Raw genomic sequence first — 26,371 nt, forward strand, 5'->3', positions numbered from 1 at the left:
ATAGATGACGATACAAATTTAATTTGAAATCGAAACAGCAGGCGAAGGCTGCAGAAGTTGCTGGAGAGCTCAGCAGGCGTAGGAGGAAACTCAGAAGATTATGCTACGGTGACTACTACCACCACTACAGACAACGTCAAAGAAACTCGACTCAATGACCTCTATCGCATCTAATACGGTAAATACCACCGTGTTCGGTGGAAACCATGCCGATTGTTCCAATCGACATCAACGTGAATCTTAAACGCATCATCTGGGGCCTATTGTAACATTTGTAACGCATTTTAGCGCAGCCAAGAAGTAAATTCAAAAGGACCCTTTTCAACAATGGCGCGATCACTCCGCTTTACCGACACGACGAGAATATGACGTCGCAATATCGAAAAGCGGAGGAGCTCCTACCAAGGTCAAAACTTTACTCGTGACCGGAGATGAAATGACTCATCCAACAGACTTGGACAAATAGATAATTGTTGTTGTCTAATTAAACTGAGTAAAGTGAAACGCCGGTAATATAATTCTAATCTAATTCGTGAAATATTTCTATGCTCTAAGGCTAACACTGTTGCCCTACCTCGCCCACACATTGCTTCATTGATCATTTGCTACCATCGTTAAATTTTTCTTTTATGTTCATTTTTTTAACCAACACTTTTACTGCCAGACTGTTTAGAGTCAAGTGTACCAGTGTACCTGTTAGATGCGGGTGGGATCAGACTAGATGACCGTCAAGGTCATATCGATCATTCCTATCTAATACCGAATACTTGTGCATGCATATTTTCTGTACCACCATCATTGCCGTCTGTTGTTATGTATTTTGGTTGGATGAAAATGAAGACTCCCTCACTCTCTCTCTCTCTAATTGCAATTTCATTGTAATTTCTAGTTTTCGTGAAAATGCTACAGGAGAACTGTTACTTGCGAAACGAGCCAAGCTTGCTGTACAGACATTTGTCATTCTCGTGCTTGTGAGAATGAACTCTGCTTGACCTGAACAGAACTTGAATTTTATTGTATTTCTTTCTAATTCTAAAATCTCGTGCAAGTTTCAAGTTTTTTGAATTCAGCAATTATAATATAATTTGGAAAAAAACGAGCAGCAATAATTCGAATTCCAATCTAATTTGAAAAAGCTGATAAACTTTCAGTTGTCCACCTCGGCTCTAATCTAGATCAGAAATTAACCTGTGGCCGGAGATTAAATGTCCCCAATATACTTCATTTCTTTCAATATCGCAAACTTTAGAGACGAGATAACACTTATTTGAAAAATGAGCTATCGATGATTAACAAAGAACACCGTCAGTGCATGAGCCCATATCGTAGCCCTTTCCTCAATTACAATTTTAAATATGAATTGGGCAATATAATCCCATGCCATAATGGGCAATATAATCGTAAATATGTATAGGCCTTCAACTGCGGCGCGAAATGCGATACATTATCCATTGTATGATGTTTTCTCAGCACGAAGCTGATGGTTTATGGATTCTTTAGGAATCACATATGCGATTCCCAACCACTGGTCTGTGAACCGGATTTTGTCATGATTATCACACAAACACGCGAGCCGGTACGCACAGAGAAAAACATGGTGGACTTCGGGAATGGATAGCCGAACTCATGGAGTATTCTCACACCTGTCTTGTACCATGCAGTCTCCGCTTCTCTATAGGGGCATAAAAGACATGTTGAATGATGATTTCTGCAGTCACGCCTGCATGTGGCGGGAGATGTATAGCCGAACAAAGGGGGCTAATCTTTACTCCCTAATCCAAAGTTGTTGAGATTTTTAAGCCAGTTGTTCCCAAACTTTTTCGGCTTGTGGAACCTAGAAAAATTATAAAACTGTCGTAGCACACTTGATCCGAAAAATATGCCTTAAAAAAGATTGATGTTTTTTCATCACAAGAGCAGAACATATACAATAGAAAGAAGGTAGAATCGTTCACAAACGTACCGCATTTTGTCACTAATTCCAAGCAGTGCCCCTCGTTTACAGCATTTATTATCACCAAAAGAAGATCAATGTACACCCAGCCACAAAGACGCAAATTTTACTACAATATTGATTGTTTTGGTACCGATTATGGAATAAGATTTGTTAGCAGACAGCTAAAAATCATCTAATTTCTTTTGAAGAAATAGCTTTAAATTTTAAATTGGCATTTTGGTTGATTTATTACGATGCCGTACCTGTTTTATTGACACTCGTGCTATCAGCTGTTGAAGAAGTTAGGCCTTTTTCAAAATATTTATACAGTTATTTTCCAAAATTCCAAAATTGTTCGAGGCACATCTCTGAGAATCTGTGGCGGCGCACAAATTGTGAATTAGTGTAAGCTGAACAGAATGTATGAACGTTTGCTGAAACGAGGAAGTATTTCATCACGGCACGCGTAAAATTTGTCATCAGGACAATGCATGATTAGAATCACGCATATGCGCTGTGCATGAACTATTTTCGACGAGTTCCTCGTACACAGAGAAATATGACATCGTTCTTCTTCCCGAGTGATTGTCCGCAGCAGTCAAGTCACGAAGGTAAATTCCAATTTCAAAACGAAAACCCACGTAAACACTTATGTAGTTCAATGTAAAAGTATTATCAAGTCTACACAATTGCATATACAGCCTATACTATCTAGAATCAAAAGAAATACAATGAAGATACTTCCACGGGCAATGTGAATCGGTAATATGACATATACTTTTCTAAGTTGAACGCAAAACTAAGCCATATATGGCGATGGCGTGATGCCAAAACACGTTTCTACAATGAAGCGTGGCCAACGCACTGTATGTAAAAACTTATACATTATTGTACGATTAGCTCATATAACCTCGTATAGAAAACGATACTATCGTAATTTACATGATGATCTCCTCAATATCTGTCATTAAAGCTATATATCCATAAAAACGAGATAATTTCGTTTGAATATGCATAACATTGAAGAAAAAGTGTACGATTCTGTGTACACTGCTTATAAACGGTTAGTTCACAAACGCTGGTTGCCGGAGTCAGCTCTACAAAGTATATATAGACCAGCGTTTCTTAACTAGGTTGCTGACCCAGTCTAAAGAGGTTCGCAGGAGGTCCAAACACACACTCGACTCATACAGCTGAAGTCACAGTGATTTGCAATAAATGTACATTCTATGCTCTTTGCTTTATGTGTAAATCATGTATTATTGGTTTTGTTCTGTTACCACTGTTGTTGATATTCATTTTGGGCACCAGTATTTTGTAGTAATGCATTAGAAATGTGATGTAGTAGGTTGTGTTTTTTATGACTATAGGAAAAAAATAGGGCTCCACCGACTGCTTCCAGATTCGCGTAAGGCAGTGGTTCCCAACCTTTTTCATCTCGTGCCTCCCTTGGTCGAAATTTAAGCCAAAATTCCCCGTTTATGATAAATCTGCCCGATGATTAAAAAACGTCATTTTTACCTCGCAAACACCTGTTGACTGAAAGAACAAGACGGGCGGTACCAAGTGTTTGTTTCTAGCAGTGCTGTTATAACATTTTGTAGACCTCCAAAAACAATGACCTTGGTCCCAATCAAAAAAATTCTGGAAGGCTTGACTCAACAGACCTCCACACTTCCATTTGTGTTTTCGGCTTACCATGCACCAATCGCTAATATAACTGTTGTGAAAAATCACCATGTATAAATTTACTGGTCTCGCGATTTTTTTCTCAAGTTTGCGTATGCATTTGACCAATAATATTGGTACTTTCATATATAGGAGGGTTGACCAGACTAGAGTCTGACTCGAGTCACCATTTTCTGATGACTCGACTTGACTCGAGTCATTTTCTCAAAATACGGAAGCGACTCGACTCGAGACAATCTGGGTATTGACTCGACTTGGACTCGAGTCATTGTTCATGACTCGAACCAAGCCATATGATTTGAGACTATAAGACGGCCAAGACCGACATTTCATTGTAATCTCGAAGAACAGTAAAGTGACCACCCTATTGGAATTTCATCTATTGATCCTGGTATTTGACAATGCGACAAGAAACTGCTCAAAGTGAGGAAAACTAGTATATCATGATTCCAAATCATTCAATATCACCAGACAGTGTTGACTGGAGTGTGACTTGGACTCGGACTCGAGACATATTACCATGACTCGGACTCGACCCTCTGCTCGGTGACTTGGTCTCGGACTTGACTCAATGGTGAATTGAAAATGACTCGACTTGGCTCGAGTAAAAACTATGAGAGTGAGATTGACTTGTGACTCGGAGCCTCGTGATTTAGTTACAGCCTTGATATATAACATACACGTGATCAGATTCCCTGCTGGAGCTCATTGAAATTTAGGACACCCATTACGTTTCGGCAACATTGCACCAAGTTTACCATGTCTTTTTTCGATCGGGTAGCTGTTCACTAAAAATGAAGCAAGGCTAGTGATCTCTTTGACTTGAATCGATGACGTTGGAATATTTTGTCACTGTCTGAAAATGTTGACTTGGAAATATAAGATAAATACTTTCACTAGAGGCCTTGTTGTAATAGATACGGCACGACATTTGCTCGCTTAGGATATATTTGATTGAGAGGCCGTCGTTGGCCTACAAAATTGTCCTGCGAACTGCAGCACATCTGAACTAATTTTAAAAAATGGGAGGAGGGAATTTGTATGTGAAAAAAAGATTTCAAGTAGCATTTGAACATACTTTCAGCAAACAAAAAAAAACATAAGGAGCATACGTTCGATTATAACTGGTTGACTACATGACAGTTCGGACATGAACAATTTAGGAAATCCAATTCTAAAGTGGAATTCCTCCCTAAAAATTGCAAAATTCCCCCCAAGGGGAGAATTCCTCCCCGGTTGGGAACCACTGGCGTAAGGGTTCGCCAGGTTAGCAAAGGTTTAGGACCATTGATATCGAATGATTGTGATCTAAAGTTGAACTGGAATTCGTATGTTCATAGAATTCACCAGAATAGCAGGTTAGATGATCTATTTCCAGTTTTTATTACCGCATCCTCCGTGGAATTCTGGCTGACTTTTAACGATATCTGTTGTTGATTGGAACGGGCGGATAGCAACACAGCGAACTCTTAACCGTTCTGACGTTAAAGCGGTAAACCTATTTCTCGCTATATTCCATAGGTCAATTTTTGTGTCTTTTATTACGATGAAAAACGTGCCGATGCGACAGGTCGAACTCGCGACTATTACCGCTTGAAGACTTCTTTCAAGGAAACAGTGCAGACTGACTATATTAAGCACGAATTACGAACTGACGGATAGTTTGATCTTATTCCCATCGGAGAAGCAAGGCCACATTTAGATGCTGTGCTGTGGACTACATTTACCGATAACAATCAGTAGTAGAAAAGTTGCTGGACAAAGTCCCATCCGGTAGCCATGGACGTATACGCAAAAGTGCTTTTCTACGGTGGGTTCCGTCTGCTTAGTATATGTCCAGTTGTCCACGACTGATAAATTAAATAAAGTATTAATTCACATTGGTACTGCAATTAGGCTACATATTAAACAGCAACGCAATTACAATTCTACAGTTTACGGTGAACCTGACGCCATTCGATTATACAGTCCGTCGGGAGAATTGATTTTGATTAGTGATATTGTCTGCCATAACTTGAGTCACTGGTACCGTGCTGTTAGTCACTCATTATAAAAAGCATACTGTTAACTCCACATAGGCAATAATGCAGTAAAATCAATGAACGCTGCTATCATAATGTTGCTTAATCGATGTGTGTGTCACGTCTGCATTGTAGAATCTAGCATTTTAACGGCGGCCGAAGGAATCAATGTAATTATATCTCTACTGCCAATTCCTTTGCAATGGGCGTTTGCTCAGATAATGCCTACATTTCCATGATTTTGTTACAGGCGTTTTGGCAGTTGCAATCGCAAATGTAATCGGTTCCGACGCTCCACCCGGTGAGAACACTTTGTAATCATTCCAGAGATATGCATTTTATAAACTTGTTATTTGTTCTATATTTCGCGCATTCCCATTGGTAACTATTGGTAAGTACTCCGAGCGTACAGTTGTGGTCGCATGATATAACCGACATGCTATTTTTTGTATGCGATATGTCGAGAGAGACATTCGGCCAGTAGCATTGCATTCGTAGTCGTAATCGCAATCGTACTAAGATTATGTCGTTCCATGTCTTCAGGATGTCACAGAGGATAATTCTGCGGCAACTGCGATATCGGTCACGACCACGAAAAGTATATGCTAACCAACCATACCTCTGCGAAAGTGCTTCAATAATTGCAATAAAATCCGAACAATCGAAAATTTGATGGCACATCGCACTGCTACGGCGCAGAGTTGAACCACTAGATAATTTCACGCTTTTTACAAATTAGATTAGAGTTGTCGTTAAAACTGCATCATTATTCCGAATTAGGATTAGAATTAGAACCACTATGAACTTGCTTTGAAATTGAATAAAATTCTGAATTATGAAGAAATTCATCAATAATCAAGGTCAGTTCATACCAGGGCTGTGGATTCTGTAAATTTTACCACCGGCTCAGGCTCCGACTCCGACTCCACACATTTTCAATATACCGACTCCGACTCCTCGGTCTTTAAACGTACCGACTCCCGATTCCGACTCCAGCATTATTACTAATTTACTTCGAAAATTATATGCCACATTGTCGGTTGAATGACTGTCATACAACCATTAAACATATGCAAACATATGATTAGCGGTGGCATGCTAAATTGTTTCATTGTGGAACAGCTCGAATTATCCACTATGCAATTAACATGAAAGAAAGATTTGCTAAATATCCTTCCTTCTTCAAGTTTTTATAACATGGACTCTCTAATATCCTGAAATGTATGAATCATTCAAATATGGCAGATATCCAATCCTGTATAATAAAATTGTAGATAAAAATCCAAGTGTAGCTCTTGTGTATTATTCAACAACTAATTAAGAGATTGAACTTACTAATTCTGTCATTGCACACTATCCTGATTACAAGCACACGCACTCTTACTACTAATAGACATTGGTCATAAATGGAATTTAGTTAAGTATAGTCAAATACCATAGCCTATGTCTAGTCTAGGCTACATGTACTTAATCAAGTATTCAAGGATTGGGACTTGCAGTCTTTCTTAATCATTTGTTCGACCCAAACAGCTACACTACAAATATTTTTAATTTTGTCAAGTGGGAAGCATCGTTTGGTCATATTTACATCATTTTTACAATTTTACAAAACCAGCCGATGCACTGGCTCTGTCACAGTATCATGGTATAATTCCAAAATTGCATCAATTTTGACTGCATCGCGAAAACGCATATTGCAATTTTCTTCCCCTCCGCAACTGAGTTGTAATTAGCAAGTAATGTCTAATTTTATCTATATCAGGGGAGGGCAACTTTTTCGGCCAAAGGGACACATGAGATTTACGAACCATTGCGCGGGCAACTGGAATGTTGGAAACCTTTTTTTAATCGTCCGATAGGAGCGAACCGAATTAGGTAACATTGCAAACAAGACTTATATTAATGCGCTCTAAACTTGATGACACTACACTGAAAAAAATATTTACCTCGATTTACCGCGAAATGTCTGGAAGCAGGGTGGCCAGCCACTTGGCAGTAATATAACATTACCGTCACTCAATGTAAATTCAACTTACAACCGTCCGGTAATCTAACTTTACATGCCAGACTGTAATGTTACAGTCACCTCTGGTATATTCAATCTACATTTTCTTCTGTGTACATTTACCACTGAGACTGTAATTTTACCGCCTTACCTACCTACCTACCTACCTACCTACAAGGCTACAACCCTACATGCTGTCCTTGTAAATCAGATTACATGCCAGCTTGTAAATTCACGTCTCAGCCTACATCCATACCTATCCCAAAGCAACGCGATGCCAAAATACCGCAAAAGTTTCTTCACGCTCTCAAGACGACATTAGGACAACTGTATATTCATTCATGATTCACGATGAAAAAGTATTGCTGCTGGAGGTTGTTTAGGAGGCATGCAAATATAGCACGAGTGGTCCCAAGAAAAAGTGAATTAATTCCAACGCCGGATAAACTTCCAATTGTTTCTTTTCCTCGTCTTCATTCCTTCTGTGTGACTAGTATCTTGCAGTTCCACTGAAAATAATTCATGCGTAAGTCGCTATACTAAGCCAAGTTGCTAACCTAGACATGACTTATAAAGACTAAGACAAATAGGCTAACAAAAATATAACAAGTTTTGAAGTACCGGTACTGGTACATTGTGAGTTGACGACTCCTCATTGGGCATGATATAGCAGAGATTCATGACTTAAATGATCAATGTATTGAAAGAAAAGGTACCTCATTTGATGCGGCATGTGAGCCAAACATCGAGCAGTGGATGAAAACATATCTATGCTATGACCCGATAAATGTCAATAACAAGCTAACAGTTTCAACTACTCCGCGGCAGAGTATGTAGTGTCGCAGGTCATTATACAAGTCGACTAATATCCCAAAATAGAACTGAGAATGGGGCGACTGAAATATTTAAATCATGAAACCAAAGTCATCCGGGTGGTGTACACAGTCGTAGATATTCACGGTAACTAATACTATACAGTAGGCTACTGTACCTTTTACGATGCGTATCCCATTCATCAGTCCTGAGAATCTTCAACGAAAGTCTCTACTTTCTTCCATCACAAGTCACAAGCTTCGCACCGTCAGCCTTTGCATGCCCAAAGCTCAATATTAATGGCCGACCAGTCGAGTCGGCTACTCGGCTCGACACGCAGACGACTTTGAAATAAGTGATATTCATCCGCTCACATATGTCACCAATAATATTTACTGTCCACGTTATAATGTTCAATCCAGTTTGGTTTTTCATACAGAAACATCTATCAACACCTATAGTCCCTTTCTTTTGCATCTAATTTCGTATATATTGATATTTATTGCTCCACGTGTGGTTCCCTACTTACTTACCTAACCGGACGCTATTTGTGATGTCACAGTTGATTGTTGGTTGTTTACTACGAATCTCAGAAAAACCTGCAATGCGCAACCTAAGGTAACCTATTATAGGTCGCCGCGTCCGCCATTAAGAAATGGTCAACTGAGCCTGCTGCTGTGCTGATATTTCTAGTTTCAGGAATAAGATTATATATCCTAAACTGATTTTTGTAACTCATTAGCCCTATCTGTTACAACAAATCTAACCGCCGAGACCGACCGTGTAGCCATAGCCTTATAATATAATGTATATGGTGTAACTACGTTGTCAGCTGCTTCTTGCACCCAACTATGCACTATACCGAAATTGGTACTAGGGTCAACCAGTTCCGTGTGACCTAATCCTGTCTCGCGAACGAGGTTGAATCAGGTCAAATCGCAACGAGAATGATATCACAGTGACATGCACTTCCACGTATCCACTGGTTGCTGGGGCTTGGAAGCTAATCAATTTTGCCAATAGCTTGGTAAAATGCCGTAGCGAGTAACTGTCAGTAACCTTGCGAAGAAATTCTGGTAACTTGAATTAGCAGCTAAATTAATGTAATATTACATATCAAAATGTAAAATGACAAGCTACACGCTGCTATTGGCTGCGACCGGTAATTCGTTGTAAAATTTACAGAAATTTCTTTGTAAATCTACCAGATTTTTTTGTGTGTATGTCATACAACTGTGCAGTGCGCAATCAGGCCCTGGTCGCGCGAAGCGCGAAATATTTTTGCAAGATAATGACTGAATTATATCAAATATGTTGCTGACATACATTGGGGGTCGCATCTGTATACCACTGGGCTCATTTGGCAAGGACAGGATTATTCGACGTTTCGACATAGCAAAATCGACGGTATCAGTGAACATGCCTCTATCATTTTGAGCAAATGTTTTTGTCGACGATCTCGCTGCGAGTGCACAAGCGAAGCGGCGTGTTGGACGACACGTTATCTCCTAATCGCGAATATAGTTGGACTCAATTCTGTGAATAATAGGTATTTATAATTTTCAGAAGGGGGCTCAAATACTGAATGCGAGAAATCTAGTGACAATGAATCATGCGAAGTACAGAGAAAAATTTCAAGTCAAATAAATCTGCTATGAAATATTATACTTTATGGTCATATACGAAGATCTGGGAAAAATGTGGCTGGCCCCTGCACGTCAATGCGTCAGAACTGTTATTTTAGTCATCATCAAATTTCGCGGTCATGCTAATTAAATTTTGGTTGGCCTTGCAATTGTACCTGAAGTCATGAATACCTAACCTTCTCGTGTGCCAAATTTGGCCTGCGTGCCACGAACTGGCCGCACCTGATCTGTATGGTCATTAATAACAGCGATTGGTGTGGTGGTACATAAAAATTCTATTGAAAATTCTTTGAAAGCAAATGTTTTCATGATAGAGAAGTTGGAGTCGGAGTCGGAGTCGAAGTCAGGGTCATTCTCACAAACTCCGACTCCGACTCCAGTCAGTATTTTCCCACGGACTTCGACTCCGACTCCAGCTATTATAGTTTTCACGACTCCGACTCCGACTCCATCAAGCGAAAATTACCCAGACTCCGACTCCGACTCCGACTCCACAGCCCTGGTTCATACCACATCAGAGTTCATCATCATAAGCACTAGAATGGCAAATGTTTGTACATCAAACTCGTTTTGCATTATACTGTTCTCCTTCAGAATTTTCAGAAAAACCTGAAATTCGATTAGAAGCGAAATTACAGCGTATTGAAACATTACACAAATTATAATATAATTAGATTACTGTTGTATGTTTGATGTCAAATTGGTACCGACTTCAGTTTTGTTGTGATTACCTTCCTGTGTTAAAGATCTTTCGTCGTAATGTACCGGCGTGGACTGTAATAATTGCAGACTGTCTACCTGTTTCGCGTACTGAGAACCGTTCTTCATTTATGTTGCTGTTGTCTTAACTGTTGGTATTGCGAGTATCGTAGTCAAGGTATTAGTTCATTTAAGCCGAAGTAATAAACTGCTTACGAATATTGTTTCGTGCTCACAACAATTAAATGAACTAAAGTTCTTGACGATACAATGCCTGAAGCACTGAAGCCGTTGAAACCGAAGGTATTGGAAATTGAACCCAATAGCCCGACGTCAGAGAAAGAGTGGAAGCATTGGCGAAGAACTTTCGAGAATTATCTTGCAGCCTTCGAGACAGAAAGTGCCAGAATAGAAAAACTCAAGATTCTTACAAACTTCTTATCGTATGTCCTTTTCGAGTATATCGATGAAGCTGAGACATATGAAACCGCAATTGCAACGTTAGACAACCTATTTGTCAAAGCACCTAACGAGGTGTTTGCACGTCATGTGCTGGCGACAACGAAACGAAAGCACGGACAAAGCTTAGATGAATATTTACAAGACCTTCGCAGATTAAGCAAGGATTATAACTTTCTTGCGGTCTCCAAAACTGAACACCGAGACGGATTTATTCGAGACTCCTTCATCAACGGCATACTTTCGCATGCCATACGGCAGCGGTTGTTGGAGGAAACCGAATTGACGATTGACAGTGCCTTTAGGAAGGCCCGAACCTTGGACATTGCACAAAGAAATTCGTCCTCGTACATGTCTTCTGGCGGTGCCGAGATTCCAATAGCAACCGTTCAATCCGAAGCAGCATCCGACAAAGAAAGTGTAAACGCTGCAGCAGCTGTGCATCGTGGCGAGTGGAAATGTTATTTTTGTGGTGACAAAATTCAACATGCCCGTAAAAATTGTCCAGCCCGCTCATCCACCTGTTACAAATGTGGGATGACGGGGCACTACTCGAAAGTTTGCAAAAGTGTAGCGGATGCATCCACTCGAAAAACAGTATCCACGAAACATAGTTCGTCCTCGTCCTGCGCTATACAAGAAGCACCTAGATGTTTGCGTTACGCAATCATAGATACATTCCTAAAAGACGAGCGAATGTCAACGTTGGTGGATCCTGGAAGTGGCTGAAGCTACATCAATCCAAGGACAGCTGAAGCGATGAAACTGCGGGTGTTGCCCTATACAGATTGCGTAACGATGGCGGCAAAGTCTCTGAAAGAATCCATCTCTGGTCAATGCATCGTAGAGTTGGTGTTAAACGGGAAGGTTTGCAAAAATGTCACGCTAGGCGTCATGAAAGATCTCTGTTGCGATATAAGACTTGGTCAAGACTTTCAGAAACGGCACAAACGCGTGGTGATCACGTATAATGGCAAAGACCCGGAACTCGTTATATCATCTCAGGACCGTAGAACCTGTGCTGTTCTAGCATCTAACACGAAATGTCCACAACTCTTCAAGTCCGTTACGTCAGATTTCAAGCCAGTGTGCGTGCCATCAAGGCGTTGTAGCGCTGCAGATACAGCCTTCATCGAATGTGAAGTTGACAAGCTGTCCAAAGACGGAATTATAAGACCAAGTAGTTCACCATGGCGCGCTCAGCCATTGGTTGTAACCAATCAAGAATCCGGTAAAAAGCGAATGTGCATAGATTATTCGCAAACTGTGAACCGCTTTACGGTACTCGATGCCTATCCGTTACCTCGCATAGAGGACATCGTACAAAAACTGGCAAAATACAAAGCATTTTCAACTTTTGATTTGAAGAGCGCGTATCACCAATTGGAGCTACGAGAGTCCGATAAAGCGCCTACCGCTTTTGAAGCCGTCGGTCGATTGTGGGAGTTCAATCGGTTGCCGTTCGGGGTCACGAACGGTGTACCCGCATTTCAACGAACTATGGACGCGATTGTCGATTCAGATAAACTGACAGATACGTTTTCATACCTTGATAATGTCACTGTCGGAGGCCAGTCACAGTCGGAACACGATAAAAATGTTGAGCGCTTGCTGAATGCGTTGAGTGCAAGAAACATGACCCTCAACCACAATAAGACCATTTCATCGGTTGCAGAGGTGGATATATTAGGATACCGCGTTGGTCGTGGTGTCATAAAACCTGATCCGGAGCGATTCAAACCATTGCGTGAATTGCCTCCACCGACAAACAAGAAAGCTCTGAAGAGGGCATTGGGATTATTTGCCTATTACGCAAAGTGGATACCAGCGTTCTCAGACAAAATTGCAAGTTAGATCAACTGTGTCGATTATCCAATCAACGCGAAGTGCTTGAATGATTTCAATGCATTGAAAAAGGGCGTGGAGGACGCCGCTTTACAAGCGATCGACGACGACGAGACCTTTGTGGTGGAGTGTGATGCCTCCGATGTAGCAGTGTCGGCGACGTTGAATCAGGGTGGCCGACCTATTGCTTTCATGTCCCGCACGCTCAACAATAGCGAAAAGCACTACCCTGCCGTCGAGAAAGAGGCGACCGCTATTATCGAAGCAGTGAGGAAATGGCAGCACTTTTTGGCAGGACGAAGATTTACATTGATCACGGATCAGGAAGCTGTTTCGTTCATGTTCGATATGCGAAAGCGGTCGAAAATCAAGAACAATAAGATTCAGTGTTGGCGCCTAGAGTTGGTAGTAAATAGTGCGCCCGACGCCCTGACCCGAGCCCACTGTTCGTCCATTTCCACGTGTAATCTCGAAGAACTGCATCGAGAGCTATGTCATCCGGGAGTCACCCGGCTTCTTCATGTCGTTCGTTCGCAGAACTTGCCCTACTCAACGTCCGATGTTAAAAGAGTATGCTCGACCTGTCAAGTGTATGCCGAAATCAAGCCTCGGTTTTATCGCCGAGAACAGGGAGTCTTGATCAAGTCTACAAAAACCGTTCGAGCGTTTAAACATGGATTTCAAAGGTCCCCTGCCATCAAACTCTAGTAACAGATATATACTAGTAGTGGATGACGAGTTTTCACGCTTTCCATTTTGCTTCGCTTGTCCAAATATGTGGTCATCCACTGTTATCAAATGTCTAGATGAGCTATTTGCTCTTTGTGGTACGCCTAATTACATTCATTGAGATCGTGGTAGTTCGTTCATGTCTCGCGAAATCAAAGATTACCTACTCTGTAAGGGCGTTGCAAGTAGGGTTGGGACTTCGGGATCAAATTTGAAATCCCGGGATCGGGATTTTCCCGGGATTTGCGCTTCTCAATCCCGGGATTTCCCGGGATTAGCAAAGTAGTAAAATACCCATACAAGCTACACACACAACATTTATTCCTTGTAGTATTGACGAAAAAACATGCCCCCGTGAATACGAATGAAACTCAGCGACCGAAGGCCACCCGGATAATGAGCGTTTAAATTCATGTACCGCCTGTTTCGTGTAGAAGTTGATTCGTCAAACGTGATCGAAAACGTCCAATGCTGCGTTTCATTGCCATAAGCTCTTCTTCCGCACACTTACGGATTTATTTGCTGTGCTCGATCACCAAGTCATGAACCCGTTTGCGACATCTTGACAAGTCATAGCCATAAGCCTTGAAGGCCCGACGAATTCACTCACTTTGGGTAATTGAATAAATGTTAACCCGTCCACAGCAGTTAACTGGTTAAGAAGTTCATTGAGGCGAGGCTTATGCTATTTATTTTATAGGAATCGAAGTCTTTATTTTTAGCTGATCTTTCTTTGACGTGTCCCTTTATTAGTCCCTTTGTGCTAGACACTGAAGCTTTCAAAACGTCTTGACACAAGTTGCATTTGGCTTTTTATGTAGATTTATAAAACAAACAGTTTCGCTAAACATGTGATTTTCTCTTTGCATTGACATCTTCGAAATTCGCCTTTAGTTGACCTGTATTTCACATCCACAGCACCGTCCTTGTGACTTTCCGATACTCAGTTACACTGCTACGATTCGTAGACTATGACGGAAGTAATTGAGTAGTACATTGTTATGCCATAGCTGGCTTTAATATCAAATAATTGTGAATTGTTTTAGACAATCAGCAGAGTTTGCGACATTGCTTTACTACCAAAATAAGAGATATGGCGCTACATAAGCATTGGTAGATGCTGTTCACAAATCCCGGGTTTTCATCGGGACCAATCCCGGGATCGGGATTGCTTCAAATCCCGGGATCCCGGGATCGGGATTTCCCGGGGTCCCAACGCTAGTTGCAAGCAGCCATTCTACCACTTATCATCCGACCGGGAATGCTCAAGTCGAACGCTATAATGGGATTTTGTGGAAAGCGATCCGATTTTACCTTCGATCACACGAGTTACCCGTCGAATCCTGGGAGCTAGCTTTACCTCATGTATTGCGAGCGACTCGCTCCTTGCTTTGTACTAGTACAAATTCTACTCCGCATGAACTGTTTTTTGGTTTCAATCGCAGGCTACCCAGCGGAAAGACCCTGCCGACTTGGTTATCCCAACCTGGTCCTGTGTTCCTGAAACGTCACGCCCGTTCAAATAAAAACGACGATTTGGTGGAGGAAGTGGAACTGTTGAACGCCAACCCGTTGTATGCGAACGTTCGCCACGTCGATGGAAGAGAAAGAAACGTTGCAATAACCGATATTGCCCCGCGTCCTCGTCCGCAATTTTGGAGGAAAATCCAGTTATTCCGGAGCTCCCCGATGCCATCGAGGGTTGCAAGCTCGTTACCCAGAAGGATGAAGAACCGTCAAACGAAGAGGACAATTCTTCTTCCCGTTCAAACGAAATGCAAGTTGTACGTCGTCGCTCCTCTAGAATAACACGAGGCGTCCCACCGAATTGATACGGACAACAAGTGCCTCATTAAAATAAGGAGGGGTGAATGTTGTATGTTTGATGTCAAATTGGTACCGACTTCAGTTTTGTTGTGATTACTTTTCTGTGTTAAAGATCTTTCGTCGTAATGTACTGGCGTGGACTGTAATGATTGCAGACTGTCTACCTGTTTCGCGTACTGAGAACCGTTTTTCATTTATGTTGCTGTTGTCTTAACTGTTGGTATTGCGAGTATCGTAGTCAAGGTATTAGTTCATTTAAGCCGTAGTAATAAATTGCTTACGAATATTGTTTCGTGCTCACAACAATTACCTGAATAATTTCGCTCTAACTATCTAGTTGTCCAAGACTACTGTAGGGTGGATGTTCTTGTTGGAGCCACTCCCGTTTCGATGGCATTACATGAATTTGACAAAATATTATCAAGTATGAACTTGGTAACGTATTTTCCTACTAACCTGTGCTCCCGATTAAAAACATGCCGTTTGCCAATATATTGTCCTTCTCAAACAGCAGGTAACCAACCTCCACCAATATTGGTTATGCATCTGAACGAATCGAGTGGATATATCAAGAGCTCGGAATTGATGGTGAATAGGACTTATGATATCTTCATAATCGGGTATCCGAATGAAAAGGACTTGCTTATTATGGATTTTTCGAAGCTCGGGAAAAACAAACTCAAAATATTCGGTACGTTGTTTGGAATATATTTTGGCCCTTTTCTGAAATATCTACAATATAAAAGGTGACTCGGACAACATTGTTTCGTACCACGTCGTTAAGAGTAGGCCACGACCGATTATTCGGCCATAAGAGGTAAAAAATATCGTCAATTTTCATGGCGTCACAGTATGGTAGTAAGGATTCAGAGAACTATAATCTTGGAATAAGCAATATTGATTAATTTCTTATTGCCTACAGGTGTCCAGATTCAGTCATTCAGGTAACATTCCATGCCAAATCATAGCAGTGGCGGGAAATCAGGTCAAATTAATGCTTCGAATTTTTGGAAATATTCCCTAAGCTAGGCCATATCTTTTAAATATTGGCTGAATAATAGGGATGGTGTGAACGTGATGTCCATGTTCGCGTTCTGTGTGTGAACCTCGGAAATTTAGAGGTTCACGTTCACAAACGAACCTTGGTAGGTTCTGCACTGTGAAAACCTTTTTCATTTATTACAATTTTTGCCTGATTATAACATGTTTGGTTGAAATTTATTGAATTTCAACTGCGGGCCATTATATGCATGGCGCTGGAAGCATAACAAAATCAACACTAAACGAGCATGCACCTTGACAACCTCAAAAATTTCACTTGCTTTGTTACAAAAGTTCTCCTGAAATATCCAGCTTTCCGTTTGTGACTATTTAGTGACTCTCTGCTCTGAGCTTGACCCGCAATCACACAACATCAAGAGTGACATACACTACATGTAGGTTAGCTAGTCAGCGAATGATGCTTATTCAACCAATCAATGAAATTGATATCGTTGTCTGATGTGAAAAATCTGGCAGGCATACGTGGTCAATCTTGATTTCATATGTTTATTGTATCATAAAACCCAAATCCATGTGATTATACAAGTTCAAAAACCCGATTTACACTCCGCTCAAAATTAACGTAACAATGCTCAGACGCCGAATGCATTGTCCGGTCTAGCCTAGACTGTTAAGGCGTAAGCTTATTACCGTATATTCCCTTGCAAGTCGTCATCGAATTTGTTGGCAAAGCGACATAATATATCGATTTTATGGGATTAATATATCATTTGATTGTCCCAGTTGATACAATGGTGACGTTTAAAACGTCAATATGTACCTCATATGTGGCCCAAGTCGTCAGTAGGGCTAGGTATCGTGTACAACAGTACAGTTCATTAATATAGGATATCACTTCACTGAAATGTAGGGTTGGAATCAGCAATATGACGTCACGTGACGTCATGAGGTTCACGTTCACACGAACCTGAACCTTTTAGAGATTCGCACCATCCCTACAGAATGCATCGGGCTTATCTGTGAATGTGGTAGATATTGGTTTTATCGGTATCGGCTGAAAAATCCGATATATACCATACTCTAGCTATGAACACTGAAATATAGCACATATTAATCATATTATAAAGTTTCATTGCGTAGAGCTCTTCAGTGTAATTAAATTGTAAATATTATCCAAATATTAATGCAATCAAATTGAATATTCCATTACAATATTAAATGTCTTGCTTACAGGCGAACGTGTTAATGCCAAGACCACATGCCTCGCTTATCACATGAAGAGTGAAGCAACGCAATACTTGTGTCGGTCTGTATGGCTGAAACAATTCCAGTCATGTCCGTTGCAAACAACCAACACCCAAACCCTGCTGATGACGCTGTCTGCGAGGGATTTGCGTAGCGCGACATTGATATCGTATAAAACGGTGAATTGCGCCACAGGTGAGGAATATATATTCAAATACTTAGCAGACAGTGGATGATATGCAAAATTGATGTCTGCTGCGGATGCCAAATGTAATATATCCCAGCATGTGTGTAACAGGAGAAGAGCAATTAAAAGAAAAAAGGAAGAAAGTCTGCCAGCCGAGCGTCATTACACCAGGTATGTTCAATTATTCAATTGTATATCTGTGTATCTAACCGGTATAGTACAAGAAGTGCTATCAAATCAATTCGCATCTGTGGTTCTTACAGTAAAATGTTTATTACCATATTCGTTTAGCTTCACTAATAATAATTATAATCGCAATCTATCAACAGTTATATGTTTTCGAGGATGTGTTCTTACGTAGTAATGACTTTATGCATAAGCAATTATTACTTTCATCTGATTAGCCTTCCGTCTTATCGTTACCGTGCCATTTTATTCTATTCTGTTCTGCTCCCGATTGTGTTCAATGCTGCTTATATCCACATTGTCAGCCCTCACCATTTACCGGACCACGACCTGACATATCGATCTCGCATTCCGTCACTTGCCACTTTATATTATCTTCTTTTACTTTCATTCAGTGTGCACGTCTCCTCTTTACATCGCCTAGACCCAGGTGGGTGTCAGGTCTTGAGACTACTCCTAGTCGTTTCGGCATCTTCCTATCATTCATTGTATTGCAGTCTTGTGATGTTTTGAAGTGATGACATTTTATGAATAAACTTGAACTTGGTTACGTTTCCTTTAATAAAGCGATAGTCAGTCACGACAATGCAATTGTCAGTCCATGACAAATGTAGTGTAGGTGCGTATTACTTCAGTACGGTAGCATGGTGCTTATAAAATCAACGATTTAATGTTTGCACTGGTACATATCGGTATTCTCATTTACAGAAGCCAGCAGCAACGAATTGACGAGATTGGAGTTCATTTTACTCGTCGCGTTGGCGTTCACGAGTTGCACGGCTATCATATTTGCGTCGATATTACTCAGGTATATTGTGTACGATCTTTAAAGTGCATCTATACACGTTCCGCGATATGCAGTAACGTTTGCGCAAGATCCGTAGATTGCCAGTAATCAAAACGCCAATTACCGTATTCAGTGAACTTCTGACACTGCTTCTTTGTACTTATATTATGGTCATTTCCTTCATTCATGGTGGTATGCGTTGATGGCAGTATTGGAATACTGGTGAAATTTCATTTCTTCTAAATTAGATTGGAATTAGAAATATCGCTGCTCAGTTTTCTCCTAATTGGATTACAATTACAATTACTGAATTCTGAAGAAAGAAATACAGCAGAATTCAACCTCAGTTGATATCAAATCAATTCCCATGAGCATGAGAATGCCACATGCCTCTACATCAATCTTGTCTCGTCTCTCACTATCCAGCAGCATTTTCAAGGAAACAGAAATCAGATTAGAATTGAAATTAGAGCATGGACACATTTCACATATTAGATTAGAACTATGATACCTTCACTTTTCTGTAACTAGTCTAATTAGGCAGCAATAAATGATTATATATTTGTCCACATCTGGCTGGTGGATGGTCTGAGATACTCAGACTATAGCATATGGTGACGCAGCAATATGGCATTATACCCGAAGTATACAGCCGTGCGTTTTGTGGCGTGCAAGTTTTTATGCCCGACAATGCCAACAACGGAAATAATATTCAAATTTGAAGCAATACAACAAGGAAAACTTTAACGCAGAGGTGGAAATTCGCTATCTTGTTGCACTGGTGACTTTTCAAACCTTGGATTATATCCAATCATTTGTATATTCGAATAAACGTGCAATGACGCTCATTGTATACTGACGAGACCATAGGCAAATTGTGTTATAATTGAAGTTATTTATAGAATCAACCTACACACGAGAACCACGCTCATTTCGCAATCCTTCGCATCATAATCTTGGTAGCAAAGACTATTTTCCGTGTGAAGATCACCCATCATGTTTATGATTTTGAGCGAGACTCGGGACTATACCTAAGCTTGGTTATGCTATGGTTTTCCTCGTCAACGTTGTGAACGTAAACTATAAAAAAATTGACTTTTAAATTCGCCTTAAAACTTCAAATTAACATAATCAATTCCTCAATGAAATCTAGAATGATCTGAATACCATCTAATGGGATAGTAAAGGCATAGAAAGAATATTTCTCCCCATCTGTTGTGCTCACTTCTCTGCGTTGTTTAGGTGAAACTAGCGTCTTTCATATTTGCCGTCACTCTGCTTGCTTATCGAATAACGATTACCATGTCATAAATTCCATTATCACCTTTCCAGCATACGATGCCGCAAAGGCAAAAGGAGGGAGGAGTATTCCGTAAAAAGGAGCGTAAGTTTCGAAGAAAAAGATTTGAGGCACCATGCAGACGGCCCTATACTCGTGGATAACATTATATACGCCCCGGTCGGCGGCGAAGCCACGAGACTGTGATTGCACGTACACCCCACACGTTACAAACCGATTATAAGCTTCCAGTTACAACAGCTTCAAAGAGTACCTTGGAACGCGATATAGGAAAACTATACAGTGTTTCCTCGGCCAGCTGTAGACACATCGTATGTTGCCTGATACCTCAACGCTGATAAAAAAGATATATATGACAATTCCGACTTTGTTGAGATAACACTTGGGTGAGCAAAGGCACGGCCGAAAATATTGCAGTGCAGTACAGTAACAGAAAATAACGCAACTTTACCAACCTGTATCCTGACATGATTTTGATTGACTTTACATGAAATTTATATCAATACAAGGGTTTCGACGACGAATGCTACGCCTCAAAAACATAGGCACTAGTATAGGACTTCATATAGTGCCCCAGTCCTATCCAAATATCCCTTCAAGTTGCGAGGGAAAGTATATGAGCACGCCATATGGCCTCTTAAATAACGAAGACATGCTTGAAATCCAACGCACATCCTGTCATGAATGTAGGCATGTAAAATTCGAATAGCGGGGATTTTACAGAATAATGGATTTTATGATGGTAATGCATTTACGGTTGGCAGAAATCGTTATGATTAGTGTAATGGATGGCGATATCTATTACCAAAATATATCAAGTGAGTCTATAGATTCTTCTCGTAACTTTAGATATCATCGTGCTATTTTATATGTTCGGTAAATATATTATTTTTTCCACGCAGCATTATATATATACTGTAGTATAGTGATATATTTAAAGAGCTTCTTAGAGGTAGAGAACTGCAACATGCAATTGAATCATAATATATTCCACATCAATATATTTCGAATGCTGTGCCACCACAGGTTTATTCGTTGTCACCAGAACAGCGTGCCGATTATACATCCATCGTTGACGTCAAACAGTGTGAGATCAGTCGTATCACGAGTATGCTTTGGTATCAAATTTCGTTATGTGAGAATTCCACATGGGACACACATACTAGTCGATTACATATATATCCATACCGCATTAGTTGGTTGCTCCCGAGAAAGTGCTGGAAGAATAAGGTATATAAGTATGGTCTATATTTGATATCCGGCCTTAGTGATAGGCTATATAAGCATTTAATCTATTGCAGATGCATATGATTCTGCCCAAAATTAATGGCGCGAAATCGTTACGTGTCCTTTGCGTTGCTCCAATACAGGGACCGAACTCCGTCAGTTCGTTGACATTCCGTACAGCGTGTTTTCTACGACTTGTTTCGAGTTTTCTTCTCTTGGAGTACCATTCGATTCCGCCGGTTCGTAAATTGCGTTAAGTTTTGGCTCTTTGGCGTCACTCGATGGCTCTAGCATTTGCGAAACCATCGTCTTGTATCTCCGGTACCTATGAGTGTCATTAAATGTCAGGACAAGTATGCATGTGTTATATTGGCATATGTACGTACATATGCTTGGGCATCTATATCATAAGCTTGGGGTTTTCATGGTTCCGCTCGCAGATACTGAGATTTATACACCAAGGAATAATGACAAATAAATTATAGAACTTATTGGAGGCTCATAAATTCAATATACAATTGAATAGTATATTCATGTTGAAATAAACCCGAATATTGTTGGCTGACACTCGTCAGGGGTCATCGTCAGCAACTAGTTGAGAATTGGAAAGAATATTGAATATCAACAATCGTACGTCTCGACGATTTAAATATAGTTCTGTGCCTATGGCATATGTATTCCATATAACATATTATAGGCCTACCAAACCCTTCACTTACCCCTAAGAACCCCCGCAGGCCCACTTTGTACAAACGGCTGGACAATGATCATAGAAATAGTAATTACCAAAATTTCCAATTTTACGAACACCATCTAATTCTGTCTGAATAATTTTAGTCTGTATACTTTGGATGACTCGGGTTACGTGCGATATCGCTTGATAAGCTCTATTATTTCGTAGCCCTCTCATTGGTGAATGAAATAGATTCTGTTGCTGTATGGCGATCTGGTACGTACTTGACGATGATGAACGCGAGTGCAATTGCTTCGAAAACCGCGACTACGAAGAACGCTATCGTCAACCCGAGAAAGAGAGGTCCTTGGTCAGAACCTGAAATAACATTATGTCCAGCGCGATGTGGAGTATTGATTATTATCCTACAGCAGGAAATGCAAACTTTTTGGGGTTTGACTCAGGCGGTATCCAAATTGAAAGCAAGAATTCTCTTGAAACGAAATTTTCGAGTTGAAGAGATCCGACCAATAGTATTTTACTTTATGTTGATATACTTTTGGTCCTTAAATATAAATATGATTTCACACTGCATCTCACCCCCTAATTTGGTGCTTTCTACCACCAAGTGGTCCATGGACCCCTAGTTAAGAATCGATTGACAAAACTTGTTGACGTCACAGATATATACTCTGCCATAAATGTAAAATTATCGTAATCCCGAGAGAACAGTATGTTGTCTACCTCCGCCGTCTCGCTGCTGCTGCCGTGATTGATCAGCCGTGTACGCGGAGCGCAGGGAAACGGCAGGAATTCCTCTGACTTGAAATTCCAACCACAAGTTCATGAGTCTGATCGAGATGCAATTTTGTAAATAACTCCGACAGTCTCCTGCCGAAATTTGACGACTCTCGTCGCGGTGCCGCATATGATTGAAGGATAGAAAGGCGCTATTCCACGTTGCGGTCGTATTCGAATCTGACGTATACAAATTCATATTGATCATTTACAAGGCTCTTGCTCCACAACTTTGTCTGCATTCTGCATTCATACTTAAACGACTTGATCGAATATGATGTGACAAAATTTGAGAACTGTATGTTATGCGGCTGTCGTGAGTTACGAATATGAGTTGTTGCTTGAATTAGGTCGGAAAAATCGCCTGCTTAGTTGGAACCCAGATACGGTGATTGTAACGAAAATGGCAAAGTGCCGTCCTCTCCACGGGCTATGGAATTTAGATAAATAATATGTTGATATGTTATGGAAGTAAAGAACTAAATAAATAGGCCTACAATTGAATAATATATTCATACTGAAAGAAACCCGAATATTTTCGGCTGACACTAGAAATTGTAACGAACACTGTATCAACAATGGCATCACCAAATAGTGAAATTTATGTAGGTCAGGCCGTCATTGATCGATGAGTGTCCGTTGACTATAAAAATCCTATAGTAATCTGCTAATGGGCAAATGTCCGGCAATATGTCCGTCTATACCTCCACTCTTAGCCACCAGACTAGAATTATTTTCAACCAAGTTTATATGCATAAATTACACATAGCACCAGAAGTACCTTGTAGTTGGAATCCTACCCCCAGAGTCTGGGTGAAGAGTCGCAGGTTGACGCCATCAACAACGACAACCAACGAAGAGTTGCTATTCTCTACCTCGTGTCGCATGGTCCCGGATGCAAATGTACAATTAACCTCATCAGCGTTGAAATCGATCGATCCATTTCCGCCATTAAATTCGCATTTACAATACGAACCTTGCGCCTTTGGCCACACTGAAAAAATACCATGCCTCGTTGTGTTTCCCAGGGGAAGTTGTGAGCAAGCATTTCAATCATGAATCAATCATGTGTAAAATATGGTTTTGATAAGACCATGTGTGTTTGATGCATGAATTCTTCTTACGTCAAAATTTTGACATGTCGAATGGGGAATCTATAAGCTCTGAGATCACTGCCCGGATGAGAAGGAGCAAGAGTCTAAATATTTCCAGCCGAAATAAGGAACAAGGAGACGGCAGGCCAGATTTAATACCTACATCTGTGAAACGGCCGTAGTGCCGATCGATCACGATTACCATGGGAAGCTCATGGTTGGAATAGCCGAGCAATCATAGAGCTATAGCATACTATGCGATTAACATTCAATGTGAATCAAACCTTACGCAACGGCATAATAATTAACATGCTATCATTTTGGATAACGTGCATTCATCGTCACTCGTGTAGGCTATACACTATACAGTGTGTGTGCAGGTGCACGAATGACCTTTGAACAGGGATTTTGAGACTATAGATTTTATAACATTATAACGGGTGTAACCTGCTTTCGCTTTCAAATCGTTTGAACGGCTATGTCTAAATGTAGTAACCAGTGGAATGCGAACCATGCACGCGGTTCATCATTCTGTTATTGATTTTTGGAATGATTTTTATTTATCTTCGTCGTTTTGTGTAAATATCGAATTGAATCTTTAGGCGATTGGAGTACATCGAGCTAAGGGCATTACACGAATATTTTGTAACGGTTTCTGGAACCTACAATCTTCTATATCTTGATCTGTATCAGAGGCAATGACAACGAATCCATAATTAAATTGCAATGTCGCTTACTATTGACACTTCGAAATTTCGATACCCCCGTACATTACGTCCACTGCACTTGCCGCCAAATAGAATTCAGTAGTATATATCAAATACTTTCCATTACCCTTTAATGTATATTTATCACCGGGACTTACAAAGCATTAAGTACATCATCGTTGAACTATCGCCTCATTATTTTATACATTTCGACTATTAATTTGACTCGCCGTAAACAAATAACCTCAATATAGCCACCATATGACTATCCAAAACCGTAGAAACGTGACTAGATTAGGCCAATAACCAGATATCCCTGTTGATCATCGAGTCATTCATAACCACAGCAATCCCACCACGTACATTCTATGGAAGCAGACTTGGACAGCCAGATAGTAATAATTATATTTATCTGATTGAACTAATTCTGAGTGAAATGCGGTAATCTAATTATATGCTAATTTGTGGTATATTTCTATGCTTTAATTCTAATTCGAATATAATTTCTGGTTTTCCGAAAAATGCTACATGATAACTGTATAGCGCAGAGCGAGCCAAGCTTGGTGTATAAACATTTGCTATTCTAGTGCTCCTGAGAAAGAACGCTGCTTTGGCATGAACTGAACTTGATTTAATGTCAGTAATTCCAATTCTAATCTGATTCGAAGAAAATCTGTGAGACAACAATTTTAATTCTGATCTAATTTAGCAAAACTGTGTAGCTGTAATTCTAATTCTAACCTAATTTGCAAAAGCGGAAAATTTTGTAGATGTCCAAGTCTATATATAACTTACTGGCAATATTCTATAGGAGTCATTGATTTAAATGATATGAGCAAATTCGGCTCAGCATGAGACATGGCAGATGAGCTATTATAACCAGGACCTATGACTGACATGTGGTTACACTTAAACGTTAAAACAGCTCACTCCAAGATACATGGTATGATATAACGAGAATAAGGATATATAGTCTACGGTTAAGATAAACTAAGCCATTTCGAAATAAATATACACGCATTCCTAATTCTAGCCGGGATAGCCAGCACTCTTGCTTAATGAGTAACACTTCCCGGAGCTAAATATCCCTAAACGTAAGCGACTCAGACCCGACATAAACTAATTGTGCAGAAAAATGCAATACAGCTAGAGCTGCATTTAAAACAAAAATCAATATAAAACAAATATGTTTAAAACAAGTTTTTTTTAATATTTTTTGTTTATTTTTATTAGCCATGACACCACGATTCTTTAATTATGACGTCACAGTGGAATGGCATCGCAAATTGAAAATATAGGATCTATACGACTCCTTTGTCGAAGAAGGATTCCGACCCCCATTTCAAACCGACCAGAAAGTATCTTTGACCAAGCCTACATTGTAATGCAGCATTTTGATATTCGGCGGACATCATTATCATAACATCCATTCCGTGCCAATGATCCATAACGACGTGCTATAACTGTTGAAATGATGACGATTTCGTCGGTTCCGG

At 40.3% G+C, this 26,371-nt stretch overlaps 3 protein-coding genes and 1 long non-coding RNA gene across 5 annotated transcripts in view; 2 read left to right on the forward strand and 2 right to left on the reverse strand.

Annotated features, from left to right (window-relative positions):
• Nucleotides 1-251, forward strand: part of LOC145444825 (uncharacterized) — a 134,265-nt gene extending 134,014 nt beyond the window's left edge. For both annotated transcript variants that reach the window (XM_080322848.1, XM_080322849.1), the window contains exon 5: nucleotides 39-251. In XM_080322848.1, the coding sequence (XP_080178974.1) occupies nucleotides 39-174 (136 nt within the window). In that variant the 3' untranslated portion in view covers nucleotides 175-251. The remainder of the gene's footprint in view (nucleotides 1-38) is intronic.
• A 4,887-nt stretch (nucleotides 252-5,138) lies between these two features.
• Nucleotides 5,139-21,280, forward strand: LOC145444829 (uncharacterized). Its single transcript, XM_080322851.1, has 7 exons — nucleotides 5,139-5,435; nucleotides 5,897-5,947; nucleotides 16,181-16,360; nucleotides 17,905-18,111; nucleotides 18,215-18,274; nucleotides 18,998-19,097; nucleotides 20,409-21,280. Exons 1-7 carry the CDS (start codon nucleotides 5,405-5,407, stop codon nucleotides 20,560-20,562), a joined length of 783 nt encoding a protein of 260 aa, XP_080178977.1. The 5' UTR covers nucleotides 5,139-5,404; the 3' UTR covers nucleotides 20,563-21,280.
• Nucleotides 7,935-9,691, reverse strand: LOC145445543 (uncharacterized). The gene is made up of 2 exons (XR_013917076.1): nucleotides 8,643-9,691; nucleotides 7,935-8,160 (listed from the first exon to the last, which is right to left on the reverse strand). It is a non-coding gene; the product is annotated as an uncharacterized LOC145445543 (long non-coding RNA).
• A 479-nt stretch (nucleotides 21,281-21,759) lies between the features above and the next one.
• LOC145444831 (uncharacterized) lies at nucleotides 21,760-23,227 on the reverse strand. Its single transcript, XM_080322852.1, has 3 exons — nucleotides 23,021-23,227; nucleotides 22,561-22,654; nucleotides 21,760-21,928 (listed from the first exon to the last, which is right to left on the reverse strand). Exons 1-3 carry the CDS (start codon nucleotides 23,202-23,204, stop codon nucleotides 21,760-21,762), a joined length of 447 nt encoding a protein of 148 aa, XP_080178978.1. The 5' UTR covers nucleotides 23,205-23,227.
• Nucleotides 23,228-26,371: the final 3,144 nt, after the last annotated feature.

The sequence above is a fragment of the Botryllus schlosseri genome, chromosome 8 (assembly GCF_051294905.1).
Source record: "Botryllus schlosseri isolate E-star chromosome 8, Bs_hap1, whole genome shotgun sequence".
In the NCBI taxonomy this organism is placed as follows: domain Eukaryota; kingdom Metazoa; phylum Chordata; class Ascidiacea; order Stolidobranchia; family Styelidae; genus Botryllus; species Botryllus schlosseri.